General features: G+C 43.4%; 1 protein-coding gene and 1 non-coding gene across 5 annotated transcripts in view; one reads left to right on the top strand and one right to left on the bottom strand.

The window, feature by feature from the left end:
* Window positions 1–18,310, bottom strand: part of COL14A1 (collagen type XIV alpha 1 chain) — a 233,441-nt gene that overhangs the window by 198,052 nt on the left and 17,079 nt on the right. For all 4 annotated transcript variants that reach the window (XR_003514529.1, XR_003514530.1, XM_027561688.1 and 1 more), the window contains exons 3-5: window positions 14,526–14,642; window positions 9,724–9,867; window positions 1,395–1,484 (exon numbers count right to left, since the gene is read on the bottom strand). Coding sequence is in view for 2 of the 4 variants with exons in the window: in XM_027561688.1 (XP_027417489.1) it covers window positions 1,395–1,484; window positions 9,724–9,867; window positions 14,526–14,642 (351 nt within the window). In the remaining 2 variants the exon portion in view is untranslated. The remainder of the gene's footprint in view (window positions 1–1,394; window positions 1,485–9,723; window positions 9,868–14,525; window positions 14,643–18,310) is intronic.
* Window positions 5,476–5,582, top strand: LOC113904524. Its single transcript, XR_003514544.1, has one exon. It is a non-coding gene; the product is annotated as a U6 spliceosomal RNA (small nuclear RNA).

Here is an 18,310-nt window from a genome sequence, read left to right as displayed (position 1 = left end):
ATTTTGATTGCATGTATACAAAATTTAAAATATAAATGCATAATTAAAAGATGGTTTCAGGATTCATATATTTATGTAATGAAATGATAAAGACACATATTGAAATAATAAACACTGAATTCAAACACTGGTAGCCTGTTAGAATGGAGGAAAAGGAACATACGGGGATGTACAAGGAGCTCCGACTCTACTGTTTATACCTGCTTTCTTGACAAAGTTGTTTATCACTTATTTTTATACTTTTTATATATCTGACATGAAAAAAGTGAAAGGGTTAGTCTCTCAGTCACATTCGATTCTTTGTGACCCCATGGACTGTAGCCCGCCAGGCTCCTCTGTCCATGGGATTCTCCCGGCAAGAGTACTGGAGTGGGTTGCCATTCCCTTCTCCAGGGATCTTCCCAGCCCAGGGATCAAACCTGGGTCTCCTGCACTGCAGGCAGATTCTTTACCATCTGAGGCACCAGGGAAGCCCCATATGTCTTGCTATATTCAAAAATTTACAAACACACTGCAAAAAATACATGCTTCTAAAATGAAGTTGCAGAGTTAACGGATGGGCAAATTGTATGTTTGTGATGGATTCACCAAACAGACACAATGTTTTCAATAACTTATTCTTAAAATATATATAAATCTAAAAATTATTAGGAGAAAAATAGGAAAACATTGAAACAATTTCAAATGTTGGAAAGAATGTATGTTTTAAGAATAAATTATTGAAAAAACTGTGTCTGTTTGGTAGACTCTATCCAAGATGTAAAATTTGCCTATCCTTTAACCCTGAAACTAATCTTCGGAGCATGTATTTTTTGCAGTGTGTGGAAATGCTTCAAAATTAAAGAGTGAGCTGTCAGATGAAGAAGGAGGAAGGCAGGAGGTCAGGAGACTGAGGCGTCCTGGAGGTCCTGTTAGGGTCTGGCCTGCATCTGAGGCCACTGAAGCTGGGAAGGGGTTCCTGGTATGTGGGCAGGGGAGGCGGGGGCAGAGGGGCCACGGCAGGGTTGGGGGTGAAATACGGAGTTGGGTTTGTTTTGCGAGGATTGCTCTAACCTCTGGGCAGAGAGCAAATTGAGATCTTGCTAAATACTATGCACCAGCAAAGAAAGGGGAGCTTAGCGGCGTACTGGCAATAGACATGGAAAGAAATGAACAGATTCTGTCGGTATTTCAATAGAAAATGCCTTCACTAGGAGTTAGTGGTGTGTTAAACACGGGAACGCAAGGGAGAGGGGAGTGCTGACAGCTGCTCCGTGCGGGGAGGGGAGGAGAGAGGCCGAGGGACGCTTCACAGGAGATCCGCCTCCTCCGAGGCAGCAGGGCCAGAACGCAGGGCGCCTGCGCTCTGAGGACAGCCCACCCTCCCCAGCAAGCAAACGGAAGTGAGGTCTGACCTTCCTCGGGTACAGATGGTTTGTTCTCGCCTCCTTTGTCCACAACTTTGACTCTGGGTTTTGGCTCCTTTCTTTTTTCTAAATCTTTAACTGGAAGAAAAGTAAAAATACAGCAACATGTTAGGTTAAAACCTAAAAGAAAATATTCAATGAGCTTTTACTAAACTCCTTGCAAGTATTTAGAGCTTTAAGTAGAAATTAGCTACATGGTAGAATCTCATTCTAGAAGATTGCAGCTGCTATTCTTTTCAGTCTTGTCATGGGAAAGCATAGAAGTCACTTACAGATTTACTTCAGTCAAGTATTCACTACGGGCAGATGTATCAAATTTAATCGTGTATAACATAAAATCTCAAGATTAGCCCCATTTCAGACATGAGGGAATGAAGGATCAGCAGGCTAAGGAGCTAAAACATATCTATAAAATCAGAAGGTGTTGGCATAGGGTTTAAGTTATGTCTTCAGATTTCTGGGAGGCCTGTGAGTGGCCCCTATTCTACAAAGGTCTTAGCCACATATATCCTCATTTGAAGTTGGTCTATCTGCAATAAAAGATGGAGAACTCAGTAAAGATTTTCTTTCAAACTTAAAATTTCCTACTAATAAAAAGTAGCACTTGTTCATTACTTCCATTATGAAAAATTCAGGACCCAGATGACCCTTGGGCCTTGAATACATTCGATCCAATCTGCTCCACCAGCTTTCCTTTTCTCTCCATAGCAGCTTTCCTGCCATGGTTTGGTGCTTTAAGTTATTTGTTGGTTAGTATCAGTTGCTTGGCTATGTCTGACTTTTTACAACCCTATGGACTACAGTCCAGGCTCCTCTGTCCATGGAATTCTCCAGACAAGAATACTGGAGACAAGAATCCTGTCTCCAGGGATCTTCCCAACCCAGGGATCGAACCCAGCTCTCCCACGTTGCAGGCGGATTCTTTATTGTCTGAGCCACCAGGGAAGCCCCTGAGTCACCGCTAAATGGCAATGCTGCTGCTAAGTCGCTTCAGTCGTGTCCGACTCTGTGTGACCCCATAGACAGCAGCCCACCAGGCTCCCCCATCCCTGGGATTCTCCAGGCAAGAACACTGGAGTGGGTTGCCATTTCCTTCTCCAATGCATGAAAGTGAAAAGTGAAAGTAAAGTCGCTCAGTCGTGTCCGACCCTCAGCGACCCCATGGACTGCAGCCTTCCAGGTTCCTCCATCCATGGGATTTTCCAGGCAAGAGTACTGGAGTGGGGTGCCATTGACTTCTCTCTATGTGCACAAATAAAATACCCTGTGAAACGAGGAAGTGACCTCATGGCAAGATATTCCATTTAATTACTGCACTCACTTCATGGGAATCAGCAAACTTGTTGGAAGGTGAGCTCTGTGGGGTAAACAGTGGTTTCCTCTGAACCATCCTTCCTGCCTTCTCCAGGGTTACCCCTTGAATCCTGCCTTTATCATCTCTTCCTCCTCTTCTTTCTATCGGCTTCCCACTGCTGAAAAGACTTCAGACTTACTACCTGCCAAGGTCGGGTTTCTCTAGTTTTATGATTCCTTCCCTTAGAAGCCTTTCTTGGCTTTCTGGTACTTGAGATTAAATTCCGCGATTGAAAATCATAATAAATACAAGTTGCCTTAATCCTTCTATTTCCACTGATGTTCTAATTTTCTAAATCCATTTTTTAGACCTCATCTTCTGATTTCTTTATAAGGGTTAACCACTTTGGAACACCCCTTCCTTTAAATTCTTTTCTTTCTCAATTTTTACAAAAGCCTTATCCTGGGTTTTTTCATGTTCCTCTCAGCCCCCGTTTACATTCTCGTTCTTTGGAACATTTTTCTGCTTCCATTCCTGAAACAGAATCATAAACAACATTTGCCTCATATTTCTGCATACCCCACCTACAATTTTATCTCCCCTCTCCTTGGATGACTTCCAAATCCACATCTTCAACCCCACCCCCACATAGGCCATGACCTCAGACGGCTTACATTCCCTAAAAGAAAAGAAGTCTGCAACTCTGATAGGAGGAGAGTTGTGCTAAAGTAGAAATAGGCCTGGGAAAGAATAATTGCAAAAGTGGAGACTGGGAAATTTCACCAGGAAGGTGACATTTGGGCCAAACTTTGAAATATGAGCAAGATTTTTCAGGCAGAGATTAGCAAAATTGGTTCCAAAGAGAAAAATAGTGGCCAAAAAACGTTTGCCAAAATAGGCCAAAATCCGTTCTACAGACGAACAAGGGGAAAAAAGCAGCAGTAAGTCACTTTGAATTGGGTTCTTAGGTCACACACAAGATGTAACGCACGGGTCACACCAAGCTGCTCACGGAGGAGGCATATCAATTGGAAAACAGACTGTCGAGAGCGAAGCAGGATTACTCACACCACCACCACCACCATGCCCCTACTGTGCGCTAATGGAGTTAATGCACAGAGTAACAGGCACAAATCATCTCCCCATTTGCAGAAGTCGTTAAACTGCTTAACTACTTAAAGGCCCAAATACACGCACCTGATTGGGAATCCTGACAGTGCAGACATGCCTCTTTGTCTTCAAAATCCAAAGACTGTTACTTATTTTCCCTGGGTATCAGAAGACTGACTGATGAAGAACTTGAATCCCTGCACTAATTTCAAACCTACATCCACAGGGCTTTTCTGGGCTCTCACCTTCCTGGACCCAAGCATGAAAGGATTCCAGGGAGGAGGCCAGCATTTGGTTCCCCCTCACAGGGAGCCAACACATAACTGAAATGCAAAGTGGAAAAGGAAGCCTTCCAAACAAAGTTATTTTAATTTCATCCTGTAAAATGTTATTTGGGAAGAACTAAGCTCTCTATATTGCCAATAAAAATAACAGAGCTGAAAAATATATATATGCCTGTATGCATGCTAAGTCACTTCAGTTGTGTCCAACTCTTTGCGACCCCATGGCCTGCAGCCTGTCAGGCTCCTCTGTCCATGGGATTTTCCAGGTAAGAATACTGGAGTGGGTGGCCATTTCCTTCTCCAGGAGATCTTCCCGACCTAGAGATCAAACCTGCAACTCTTATGTCTCCTGCACTGGTAGGTGGGTTCTTTACCACCGGCACCACCTGGGGAGCACGCTCCCACCCAAATATATATATATATATGCTTCATATAATTTATCTAAGTAAGCAAGTAGATGGTTTCACTAAGATTATTTCAGCAGAGCTAAGCAAGCTGAAAGCAAATGCATTTCCTTTTAAACGTTCGAGGAAGCAGCTAACAAAGCTTTTTAAGGCTACTTATGCTTCTTAGGCTGCTAGTCAGTGGAATATTTGCCGCAATCAATCTCACTAAACCTTAAGACTAAAGTGAAATGAATCATTTCTCTTTGTCCTTTTTCCTGCTTCTCACAAACGTTAAGAAAAGTTATTTCCCTTACTCACGTTGGAATGTCGGAGGCCAGAGACTGAAGCACAGTGCCAATAAAATGAGACAGAGGCTGCTTTATAGTGAAAATAACATGAAACTCTTTCCCAGAGCTTTCAGACATGTGAACCTCAAAAGAATGTAACATTTTAAAACATCTGTATGTCCTGCTGACAGGTGGATTGGCCGAATGTCTTTGTTCAGAAGTTTCAAGAGGTAGCAGGTTAATAGAGTTTTGTTTTTTTTTAAGAAAAAAATCACAAAATGCAACTTATAAAATGTTACTTAGAAGAGAATGAAGAAAAGGAAGGGAGGATAGAAAAATCCACGGCTGAACACAGAGTCCTAGAACCCACGGTCTCCCCGGTTTGTGGATTAACCCTTTAAAAAGCTACTGTTATTTGAACATTGCTCATTATTAGAGAAACACAAATCAAAACTACAATGAGGTATCACCTCACACTGGTCAGAATGGCCCTCATCAAAAAGTCTACAAACAATAAACGCTGGAGAGGAAGTGGAGAAAAGGGGACCATCTTGCACGGTTGGTAGGAATGTAAATTGATACAGCCACCATGGAGAACAGTATGGAGACTTTCTTTAAAAAAACTAGGAATAAAACTATTATATGACCTGGCAATCCCACTACTGGGCATATAGCCTAAGGAAACCATAGTTCAAAAAGACACGTGCTGTACTCACTTCGGCAGCACATATACTAAAATTGGAACGATACAGAGAAGATTAGCATGGCCCCTGCGCAAGGATGACACGCAAATTCGTGAAGCGTTCCATATTTTTCCATTTCACGCCAGTCAGAATGGCTGCGATCCAAAAGTCTACAAGCAATAAATGCTGGAGAGGGTGTGGAGAAAAGGGAACCCTCTTACACTGTTGGTGGGAATGCAAACTAGTACAGCCACTATGGAGAACAGTGTGGAGATTCCTTTAAAAACTGGAAATAGAACTGCCTTATGATCCAGCAATCCCACTGCTGGGTATACATACTGAGGAAACCAGAATTGAAAGAGACAAGTGTACCCCAATGTTCATCGAAGCACTGTTTATAATAGCCAGGACATGGAAGCAACCTAGATGTCCATCAACAGATGAATGGATAAGAAAGCTATGGTACATATACACAATGGAGTATTACTCAGCCATTAAAAAGAATACATTTGAATCAGTTCTAATGAGGTGGATGAAACTGGAGTCTATTATACAGAGTGAAGTAAGCCAGAAAGAAAAACACCAATACAGTATACTAACGTATATATATGGAATTTAGAAAGATGGTAACAATAACCCTGTATATGAGACAGCAAAAGAGACACTGATGTATAGAACAGTCTTTTGGACTCTGTGGGAGAGGGAGAGGGTGGGAAGATTTGGGAGAATGGCATTGAAATACGTATAATATCATATATGGAACGAGTCGCCAGTCCAGGTTCGATGCAGGATACTGGATGCTTGGGGCTGGTGCACTGTGATGACCCAGAGGGAGGGTATGGGGAGGGAGGAGGGAGGAGGGTTCAGGATGGGGAGCACACGTATACCTGTGGCGGATTCATTTTGATATTTGGCAAAACCAATACAATATTGTAAAGTTTAAAAATAAAATAAAATCTAAAAAAAAAGAAGAAAAAAAAAAAAAGACATGTGCACCCCGGTGTTCGTTGCAGCACAATTTACAATAGCTAGGACACGCAGGCAACCTAAATGTTCATTGGCAGATGAGTGGATAAAGAAGTTACGGTACATATATATGATGGAATTTACTCAGCCATAAAAAGGAGCACATTTGAGTCAGTTTTAGTGAGGCGGATGAACCTAGGACCTGTCGTACAAAGTGAAGTGAGTCAGAAAGAGAAGAATATTGAACGTTAACACATATATGGAATCTAGAAAATGTTTCTGCTGAACCTATTTGCAGGAGCAAGCATGGTGCTGCAGACATGGAGTGCAGACTTGTGGACACAGAAGGGGAAGGACAGACTGAGGGACAGCATCGAAACATACGCATCCCCGTACGCAAAACAGCCGGGGAAGCTGTGTGTGACCCGGCGAGCTTCACCTGATGCTCGTGACAAGGCAGAGGGGTGGGGCGGGGTGGGCATGGGAGGGAGGTTCGGGGGGACGTGTGTGTACTTACGGCTGATGCACATCGCTGCACAGCAGAAACCAACACAGCATCATAAACGATTATCCTCCAGTTAAAACATAAATTCAAAAGTAAGCTGCTGTTGTCTGAAACGATGTCTGGGATTTACATCAAAATCATACGAGACAGGGGGCTGTAGGGGTATAGATTGACAGGACTGACCATGAATGGTTAATTGTTGAAGCCACTGATGGGCATTCAGGGGATGATTTTACAATTGTGTCGATTTTTTAAGTTTAAAATTGTACTTAATGTTGAGTTGGGTTTTTTTAAGGAGTCTAAGATTGCCAGGAGAAATATCAATAACCTCAGATACACAGATGACAGCCCCCTTATGGCAGAAAGTGAGGAGGAACTAAAGAGCCTCTTGAAGAAAGTGAAAGTGGAGAGTGAAAAAGTTGGCTTAAAGCTCAACATTCAGAAAACGAAGATCATGGCCTCTGGTCCTATCACTTCATGGCAAATAGATGGGAAAACAGTGGAAACAGTGTCAGACTCTATTTTGGGGGGCTCCAAAATCACTGCAGATGGTGACTGCAGCCATGAAATTAAAAGACGCTTACTCCTTGGAAGGAAAGTTATGACCAACCTAGATAGCATATTCTAAAGCAGAAACATTACTTTGCCAACAAAGGTTCGTCTAGTCAAGGCTATGGTTTTTCCTGTGGTCATGTATGGATGTGAGAGTTGGACTGTGAAGAAGGCTGAGTGCCGAAGAATTGATGCTTTTGAACTGTGGTGTTGGAGAAGACTCTTGAGAGTCCCTTGGACTGCAAGGAGATCCAACCAGTCCATTCTGGGGGAAATCAGCCCTGGGATTTCTTTGGAAGGAATGATGCTAAAGCTGAAACTCCAGTACTCTGGCCACCTCATGAGAAGAGTTGACTCATTGGAAAAGACTCTTACGCTGGGAGGGATTGAGGGCAGGAGGAGAAGGGGACGACAGAGGATGAGATGGCTGGATGGCATCACCAACTCGATGGATATGAGTTTGGGTAAACTCCGGGAATTGGTGATGGACAGGGAGGCCTGGCGTGCTGCAATTCACGGGGTCGCAAAGCGTTGGACACAACTGAGCAACTGAACTGAACTGAACTGATCTTAACAGTGAAGTAACACAGGAAGTTAACCAGGACCAGCCTCTCCTGTTCACGTGCACGATACACAAAGCTCTGCCCACAAATCAGACAAGACGCCTCCAGGAAGAGGGGGCTGCTGCGATCTCTGGGCCCTAGACTATACGGTCCCTGGGGGCAGGAACGTGTCGTGTTCCCAGTGCCTAGAATAGGGCCTGGTACTTAGTGGCCATGCACTTAAGTGACAAAAAAAAATTTAGTGAATGAATGAACATCTCCTGAAAGGCGAAAGAATCAGGACCTCTGCGGATAACTTTTAAATTCAACATCAGGACAAGTTTCCTAAGGGAACAGGGCCATCATGGATGGGGCCGCCCCAGAGCGTTCCCCTCTGCTTAGAGTGTCTCCGGATGCAACTCCTTTGACCAACTCAGTATCTGAGACTGACTCAGATATGAAGACATCGCCCATCCATTCTCTTTCCAGCCCTCTCCTGCAGCAGAGACAGCACCTTCTTTCACAGAGTCCTAAAAGCATTTATTGAGTAGCTATTATGTACTGGGTAGATGACATGTCTAGATAAGGCTCAGGGACAGTGTCAGGGAGAGGATTTAAAAACCAACACTTAAGGAATTATGGTTTTCTCCGGATATCTGCCCAGGAGTGGGATTGCTAAGTCATACAGTAGTTCCATTTTTAATTTTTTAAGGCACTTCCATACTGAAAACCGTAACTCCAAAAGATACATCACCTCACTGTTCACTGCAGCACGATTTACAGTAGCCAGGACACGAAAGCAACCTAAATGTCCATCAACAGAGGAACGGATGAAGACGTGGCACACACATGGGATGGAGTGTTACCCAGCCACAAAGGAGCGAAACTGTGCCATTTGCACAGACGTGGACGGACCTAGAGACTGTTACAGAGTGAAGTAATATAAAACAAATACCATGTATTAATGCATATGCATGCAATCTAGAAAAATGGTACCAACGAACCTATTTGCGAAGCAGGAAGAGACACAGAGAACAAACATATGGACACCAAGTGGGGAAAGGAGGGTGGGAGGAATTGGGAGACTGGGATTAACATACGTAATGGGCTTCCCAGGTGGCCCGGTGGTAAAGAACCCGCCTGCCAGTGCAGGAGACACACGAGATGTGGATTCCATCCCTGGATCGGGAAGATCCCCGGGGGCAGGAAATGGCCGCCCACTCCAGTATTCTTGCCTGGAGAATCCCATGGACCAAGGAGCCTAACAGGCTACAGTCCATGGGGTAGCAAAGAGTCGGACACAACTGAGCAATTGCGCACACACATTTAAAATAGATAACTCGTGAGAACCTACCCTGTAGCACAGGGAGCTCTACTCCGTGTGCTGTGGTGACCTGATGGGAAGGAACTCCAAGAAAGAGGGGGTCTATGCATGCAGACAGCTGATTCACTTTGCTGCAGAGCAGAAACTAACACAACACCATAAAGCAACTATATTCCAATAAAAATTTTTTAAACTAAAACTGAAAGGATAAGCAGCAGTGAGTATTGGAGACAGAAGGAACTCACGGAAGATTAGACTGAAGATCTCCTAAGATCTCGTCAAATCTGAACAATCCAGGGTTAACCCGGCACAATATCTACAACAGACTCAGACTCAGCCCTGGAACAGAGTCCCATGGCAGCACTCTATTCTGGAAATACGTACTTCTGAATTGACCTTGGGCTGGCTTGCTTTCTTTGTCTTTATTGTATGCAATAATCTGAACCGTGTAATTCTGGTCTGGCATAAGACCTTGAATAATTGCTTTCGTTGCAGTGTTCTGGAGATTCAGTTGATTGGTTTTTCCACCTAAAATAAAACAGAAAGATAAATCAGTTCTAAGAAGTACATAAACTGTGTCCATTAAGAAATTTCATTAACCAGAAATCTAGATTTTAAAGGTGAAGATATTTAAAAACGGGTATAATGGTGAGTATGCATAATACTTATTTTTCGTATAATTTCCATCCTCATTTTCAGTTTTACTCTTTGCATTAGACAGCTTAAACAGTTGTCTAAAGTAGGTGAAAACACATTCACAAACATCTTTCGCATAACACACTGTTGCTTTGATCCACTAGGGAAAGCCATGGCCTGAGATCAGAAGACAGTCAGCCCTGAGTGTCAGATACACTTTGCAAGGAAAGAAGGCCGCCTGAAAATGAACGGAAAGATACGGACGGGCTGAACGCAGTTTCCAACACTGTCACTTTCCCTACGGCCTCTCTAAAGCGAGTCAAAGCATGTCTGAAGCATTAGCGATCTAATTACCCTGAATCTGAGCATCACTGGCTCAGAATGCTGAAGGAACCACTCATCGTCTGGCTACTTAAAAGTTAGCTTCTTTCTGGAAAAGATCCCAAACTCCCATGGTCTCTCCATCAAACCAGACTGACCTCTAAGTTTTGCTGAAAACGCTAATGATTCAGTATCAACTTGACAGCAAAGTTCCAGACATGCATTCTTCTCTATTTCTGGCAGTGGTTACTGCCTGAGAAAAGGAAAATTAACTTAAAACTGCTCCTCCAGCAGTAGCAGCAAAAGGGCCAGAAATTTGCTGAATTAATCAAGTATAACACAGGCTACAGTATTTTAATCACAGGTGGTGCTAGTGGTAAAGAACCCGTCGGCTAATGCGGGAGACATAAGAGACGCGGGTTCAGTCCCTGGGGTGGGAAGATCCCGTGGAGGAGAGCGTGGCAACGCCCTCCAGTATTCTCGCCTGGAGAATCCCATGGACAGAGGAGCCTGGCGGGCCACAGGCCATAGGGTCACAAGGAGTCGGACATGACTGAAGTCACTTAGCACTCAATACAATAAAATTAGTTATGTTAAGTCTGAAAAATGATCATCATGTCACCTCTGCTGCCCACCACTGTAAGGCAGAGCTGAGCCTGTCTCCTGCCCAAACCCACCTCTATACATGCGTTTATGTCCAAGAGGATAAACTTGGTTTCAGAAACACCTATCATTTAAAGCTCATCCTTGACAAAGTGCATCAGATGAATCCTTCACTACGTGTTTCACGAAAAAGAAAAAAATGCCTTAGAAAAACTCTGTGCTCTAGAATTCCTGAGAGACATATGGTATACTCGTTTAAAGACTTTGAGAATCCTGTAATAAAAAAGCTTTACCTCTGTTTAGAATGGCATTCTTCAAATTTATCTGACCATTAAACCATTTGATTATGTAACAGCTATCACATCCTGCTAAACATCCTGGAAAGCACTTTGGGAAAGACTGGTATAAGCAACATGCAGAGCTCATCTCCTAGTGCTGAAACAGCTACAGACATGCTTCGTCTAGATTCACTTATTACTCCTTTTATTTACTCTATTTATTTTAGGCTTGATCAAGTCGATACCGGAGTGTCAAGACTGTCTTCCTGGCTTGGGTCACGGCAGCATGGACACTGGGTCGCCATGGAAAATAAACCCAGTTTTCATCGAGAAATTATCTGCTTTCTCCCTCCGTTTCTGCTTGTCATTGGGGTGTTTAAGCAGGAAGTGAGGTCTGCTTTTGGAGACGCTACAGCAGAGATGGCCAAGGGGTGAGGCTGAAGTTGATTGAAAAACCACCCAAGTCATTTCTTTTTTAAAAAGATAATTTTATTTGTTTATTTATTCTTGGCTGCACTGGGTCTTCACTGCTTTTGCAGCTTCCTCTAGCTGTAGTGGGAGAAGGCACTGGCACCCCACTCCAGTGCTCTTGCCTGGAAAATCCCATGGACAGAGGAGCCTGGTGGGCTGCAGTCCATGGGGTCGCTAGGAGTCGGACATGACTGAGCGACTTCACTTTCACTTTTCACTTTCATGCATCGGAGAAGGAATGGAACCCACTCCAGTGTTCTTGCCTGGAGAATCCCAGGGACAGAGGAGCCTGGTGGGCTGCCGTCTCTGGGGTCACACAGAGTCGGACACGACTGAAGCGACTTAGCAGCAGCAGCAGCTAGCTGTGGTGAGCAGGCTTCTCGATGCGGTGGCTTATCTTGTTATGGGGGCTTCCCAGGGGGCACTACTGGTAAAGAACCCGGCCTGCCAACACAAGAGACGTAAGAAACTCGGGGAGACATGAGTTTGATCCCTGGGTCGGGAAGATCCCCTGAAGGAGGGCATAGCAACCCACTCCAGTATTCTTGCCTGGAGAAGCCCATGGCCAGAGGAGCCCAGTGGGCTACAGTCCATGGGGTCACAAAGAGTCAGACACGACTGAAGTGACTTAGCACGCGTGCACACATCGTGCTGAGGAGCACAGGCTGTGGGCGGGCGGGCTTCAGGAGCTGCAGGACACGGGCTCAGCAGTCGTGGTGCAGAGGCTTAGCTGCTCCACAGCATGTGGGATCTTCCTGGCCCAGGGATTGAACCGGTGTCCCCTGCGCTGGCAGGCAGATTCCCACGCACTGCACCCCCAGGGAAGTCCTCCACATCACTTCTAAGGGCCTGATCCTTCAGTCACACTTGCTTGGAGTACCGAAGAGTTTGGTGTTACCAGCACTTAATCAAAAAAAATTAACCTACTGATTACTTGGAGGGAAATTAATTATTTTTCAAGACAAAGGGAATTCTCAGAGGTATGACAAATAAGGGACTTTTATACTGACCGTTAGCATCACAATAATGTTCAAGAGCCTCTTAAATTTCCCACGATGGTTTATTTTAGAAAACAAACTGCAATTTTAGAAGTCAAAGTTATTTAAAAGTCGGGCAGTGTTCTGCAATGAAAACTCTGAACGGAGGCTTGAGAATACAGTAAAGCTGTCCATGACTGAGTCACTTCCGAGGGTCAACATGGGGAGAGTGTGTGTCGTTTTCTGAACCAGAGTCATTCTATGGAGTCTGTGCCTAACATGTGCTAATAAGGAAAGGTTTCTTTTTAGTGACCAAGCAAGAAGCCAAATATGTCATCTGTCTGTTTTGAGATTTTAAATCCACTACAGAGTAAGATGTCCCCACTTAGAAGTAACAGAGCATGTCTTCCTCTTTAAATGAGTTGGGATGAGGCCTCCAACAGAAGGGGGTCCAGCTCTCTGTGACCATTTTTATCACCAACAGAAGGAGCAAATGTTACATTTATATAAATACATACACGTTACACAAACAGGCTATTACTGAGTATGTATGGACTATGTGAAATTGGATTTTATGGGAAGAAGGGAGACCTGAGAGAACACTGCGGAGCTTCTTGCTACAATCACGGCTAAGGCTTACTGAGCCCTTGGATCGGCCGGGCACCGCCGTGCTTTGTCTACCGGCTCATTTAGTCCGCACGGCCAGTCCTTCCCGTGAATGTGCGCGGGAAACCTCACGCTCAGGCGCCGGTGCAAAGGGTAGGCTGCGGGCCGCACGTTCTGTATTTGTTCTCAGGCAACGGGCGCTGCCGTTCCCAGACCTCGCTCTGAGCTTCAAGCCTCGCGGCAACCCCATGAGACGGGCACCAATACTGTCGCACGTCCCCTGGAGGAGGAAACTGAGGCGCTGAGACACTCAACGACCAGCTGGAATGGAGGAACGAGGGCTTGAACCAAGTCTCCGTGACCCCCGTGCAGCAGCAGCAGCGCTCCTCTGCACGCTCTGTATTTCTGTTTGTTTTGGGTTTTGGCCACACTGCATGGCTTGCAGGATTTTAGTCCCCTGACCAGGGATTGAACCCCTTGGCCTTGGCAACAAGAACGTCAAGTCCTAACCACCAGGGAATTCCCAACACACCCTGTACTGTTTCAGTTGATTATAAATCAAAAACATGAAATGAGAAAGAAAAAACACAACCAAAATGTAATTGTTAAAAGTTTTACACAACTATTTTATCCTCATGATCAGTAAGTCTGTTTAACTTTTGCTTTTCTTGCTTTAATGCATCATTTATGCCCACCGTGTCTACTTAGAGTTTATAACTTAATGCATCATTGCTGAATAATATTCTATTAAGTTAATTAATTGTAGGTGGCTCAATGGTAAAGAATCTTCCTGCCAATGCAGGAGACTCAGGAGACCCAGGTTTGATTCCTGGCAGGAGAAGATCCCCTGGAGGAGGAAATGACAACCCACTCCAGTATTTTTGCCTGGAAAATTCCATGAACAGAGGAGACTGGCAGGCTATAACCTATGGGGTTGCAAAAGAGTCGGACACAACTTAGCAACTAAAGAACAACATAATTAATCATAATTTACTCAGCTGGTCACAGCCATTGGAGGTAACTTTCAAGCGTCCATAGACCAAAAGTGTTCATCCACGTTGAAACAGAGGTAGGGAGGATTTTTGATGGTATGAAAATTACGGTGAGCCCAATAGCTAGGCTTTAGATTTGAGGCAATATTATTTTCTTGAGTAGAGGATAAGATCTCAAGCTCAAAAGATTAAATAAAACACAAGTCTTTCGAATGAGATTAAAGCAACACTTGGCACTATACGTCTTAGTTTCCTGTGTGCCGGAAGTTGCTAACACTCGAAAACACAGTTGATTTTTTTACCTGAAGCTGGAGTCACAAGAAGTTTGTATCCACCAAATTTCCCTCTTGGAGCCTTCCATGAAATCTGGATACTATCATGAGATAATACATTGTATCTTAACCTTGTGGGTGGAGCAACTGAAAAGGGAAAACAAAAATTGTTTAAACGTTGAAGCTTTTAAGCTTTCATTGTTAAACTGAAAAGCCAAAGTAATGTAATCAGAATACTCAAGACTCAAGACTTCACGTTCTTTCTACAACCCCATTAGTGAATTGATCTGTTTGCAAAATAACACAAACCCAAGAGCATCTGTCTCTGACTCAAGAGGTAAGCATTTGCCAAGTAGTGCTGATCTTGCGTACTTTTTCCAGTGGTCATGTATGGATGTGAGAGTTGGACTATAAAGAAAGCTGAGCACCAAAGAATTGATGCTTTTGAACTGTGGCGGTGGAGAAAACTCTTGCGAGTCCCTTGGACTGCAAGGAGATCCAACCAGTCCATTCTAAAGGAGATTAGTCCTGGGTGTTCATTGGAAGGACTGATGTTGAAGCTGAAACTCCAATACTTTGGCCACCTGATGCGAAGAGCTGACCATTGGAAAAGACCCTGATGCTGGGAAAGATTGAGGGCCGGAGGAGAAGGGGACGACAGAGGATGAGATGGCTGGATGGCACCATTGACTTGATGGACATGAGTTTGGATAGACTCTGGGAGTTGGTGAGGGACAGGGAGGTCTGGCGTGCTGTGGTCCATGGGGTTGCAAAGAGTTGGACACGACTGAGCAACTGAACTGAACTGAACTGATCTTGTGACAAACAACTCTGACTTAGGGTTAGAATGTAATATCCTAGTCTAACTTAATGAAGCCGACCTTGCAAATAATTTTATTATGGTACAAGGATGAACGTTTCTGCTTTGAACACATGAACTTTTGTAATCTAGGTAGACTATGATCTGTTTTATGCCTTTAGGTTTCCACTTTATTAATTCAGTAATTTTTATGATATGATAATTTAAGGCTATTACAGACATGTTATAATAATAAGATCAATCTTTTCCAATAGTTCACTAAAAAGGTCTATACTGCTTTTTTGTGTAAGTCATTCAAACTTCAAAACATGTTCTTGGAACTCTACATCAGTGTTCCAGAATTTCAAAAGAAATCCTTTCATAAGACTTTTACTGAATAATATACAAATTAGTTTGTCACAAAAGAAAATTTAACTTGACAGAAAAGTTAGCACTTATTACCTACTTCTATGCCTGGTCTTTCTTTCCCACTTTACGACAGAGTCCAGGGAAGGAAAGAAATACTCATTTCAATAGGTATGTAGTATTATGTGGGGTTTGGTTCCCAGTTCTGTCATTTATTAGATGAATAATCTTGAGCAAGTGATTGTCCATTCAAAGCCTTGTTTTTAGAAAAGGTGGCACAGAATAAGCAACATTGTTAAAGAGAACAGTGGACATTATCTGTTGTAATATGTACAACAAATGTTTGTTCCCATCCAGCCTCACTTCATCTAATGGATGATCTCTAAAGCTTATTTAATACTCACAAAAATATATTACTGTCCAATTTTATACATAAGGGGAGCAAGAAGACACTAAGACATTCATCCAGGTTCACATACTGGCTCGTGACCATCTTTGACCCCAAACAAAATGCTCTTTTTCTTCAGGAGAAGATTTATATTAAGAAGTCACCCTTCACTGAGCTAGAAGAATGTGGGATTTACTCCTCAACTCTCCACTCATCTGAAATCAGTGAGTTCCTAAGAACACAATCGCAACAGCAGTGTTCTCTTTCCACTTTCTTTACATTTCAGTAAAGAATGCTAGTCGAGCAATAAGCACACTAGCTTCCCATTCTCGGTTTGACATGAATGAGTCTACATTTCTCCAGCTTATGGGAAAGTATGGATTTATCATAAGAACTACTATTCCAAGCTACAAGAGAAGGTTGGCTAAACCTAAATTTGGATGAACAGAGACACTGATACTAGTTTGCTTCCTCTGGAACTGGGGGAGAAAAATCTTTATATAGATAGATTCTTATTATTTACAGAAGAAAATTAAAAATAAGAATTTAAAAATGTTAAACAGTACATGCAGTTTCTGAGCCAAACCTTGCCAGTGGGTTGGTAGACACGGTTGGCCGAGCTTACTTCGAGGTTTGGCATGAACTCACGGAGGCAGGGGGCGGGCACACCGGGGAAGCCTCGAGTGAAAAGCACAAGCAGAGGGGAGGCTGCCGCCTGGGCAGTCCCCGAAGGATCGCCTGATCTGTCTGCACCCAGGCGACTTGCCTGACATCTCAAGGAAGGCAAAGAACGAACACTCAGGATTCCTAGGTTAAATCTTAGAAATCTTTGTAGTGTGTGCTACCCAGGCGAGCTTCTAGCCTGCAACATCTTTTTAGTCAATAGCAGACCTTCTGAACCTCCAGAAGTGATGAGTGTGACATGGACCACACCCAGACCCCAGATCACACCCAGAGAGCACGGATGGCGCTCCAGAACCCAGAATGGCAGTATCTGCCATTGAACCACCCCAGGAAATAAAAGTGAAGCAAAGGCAACAACCCAATCCATCAATGTTCAGAAACAATTCACAAATGGTTTATATGATGACGGTCCCATTGCAACTACTAGCAAAAAGCAATATTGCCATTTTCTTTTATCAACAGAACCCGTCTATTGCCTATGTATGCATAAACAGTCTCACAGTTATTAAAAGGAAATCTTGGTTAGACACAAAGTTTACATTTCCTTCAAGTTTTTGCCTTTAGGGAAAAAAAGCAAGAAAAGAAAGAAAGCAGCCTGAGGTCACAGCTTCAAGCTTCAAAGACAGCTCCGCTTCCACGTTTGGACAGCACTGGGACTTCCGCCAAAGCAAGGGCAGAAAGATGGACGGGAACACTGCGAGCGCAGTGCAGAAGCCATCGTTCTCATCTCACGGGCCAAAAACGTGAGTATATTTAATACCAGAGCCGTGATTTTTCTTTCTGCAAGCACTCAGGAGCCCCTTCAATAAGTTTATGTACTTAACTCCAGTAATAAATATAGATGCTTGCATGAACTTGACTCAAAAGTCAATCTGTGTCAGTTAAATCTTTTTTTTTTTTAATTTCAAGGTATTTTTTTCTTTTTGATGCAGTTGTAGATGGGACTGTGTTATTTCTCTCTCTCTCTCTTTTTTTTTTCCCTTGGAGTATAATTGGTTTGCAATGCTGTGCTAGTTTCTGTACAACAGAAAAACTTTTTGCTATACAAGAAAGTGAGTCAGCTATATATACATAGATCCACTTCCTCCAAGCCTCCTTCCAACCTCCACTCAACAGTTAAAATTTATTCCTCTTAAAAAAGACAAAAATTAAATGTAAAGCTTGATTTCTGGCACATGCTGAGAACCCAGAGTAAGCCAGCAAACCCATCTTTCATACACTGACGTCAGGCATTCTGTGTGAGACAGGGCCAGGTACAACATTTGTGAAAATACAACCTTCATTCCAAAGAGGGGCTGCAAGGGGAGGCTAAGGAGCACCCAGCGCTTGACTGCAGGGTTAGGCTCGTTGCTGAAAGTACAGGGCTATTTGTTGTTGTTGTGCTGTATTTTTTTTGAGAGGGAAGATTTTTCTTTAAAGATTTTCACCACGATCATCCTCATAGAAATCAAAGCTCAAAGGCAGAAAAGGAATGTTTATTTCATTCTAAAAAAGCCTCACTGTTACCAGGTACTTAGGAAATTTCATTTCAGAATATGACAATTCATTAAAGGACTGATTTTCTGCCCTCCCTTCCTT

This window comes from Bos indicus x Bos taurus, chromosome 14 (genome assembly GCF_003369695.1).
Source record: "Bos indicus x Bos taurus breed Angus x Brahman F1 hybrid chromosome 14, Bos_hybrid_MaternalHap_v2.0, whole genome shotgun sequence".
In the NCBI taxonomy this organism is placed as follows: Eukaryota; Metazoa; Chordata; class Mammalia; order Artiodactyla; family Bovidae; genus Bos; species Bos indicus x Bos taurus.
Note: the sequence above shows the minus strand (reverse complement) of the source record. Positions and strands in the feature narration are given on the sequence as shown.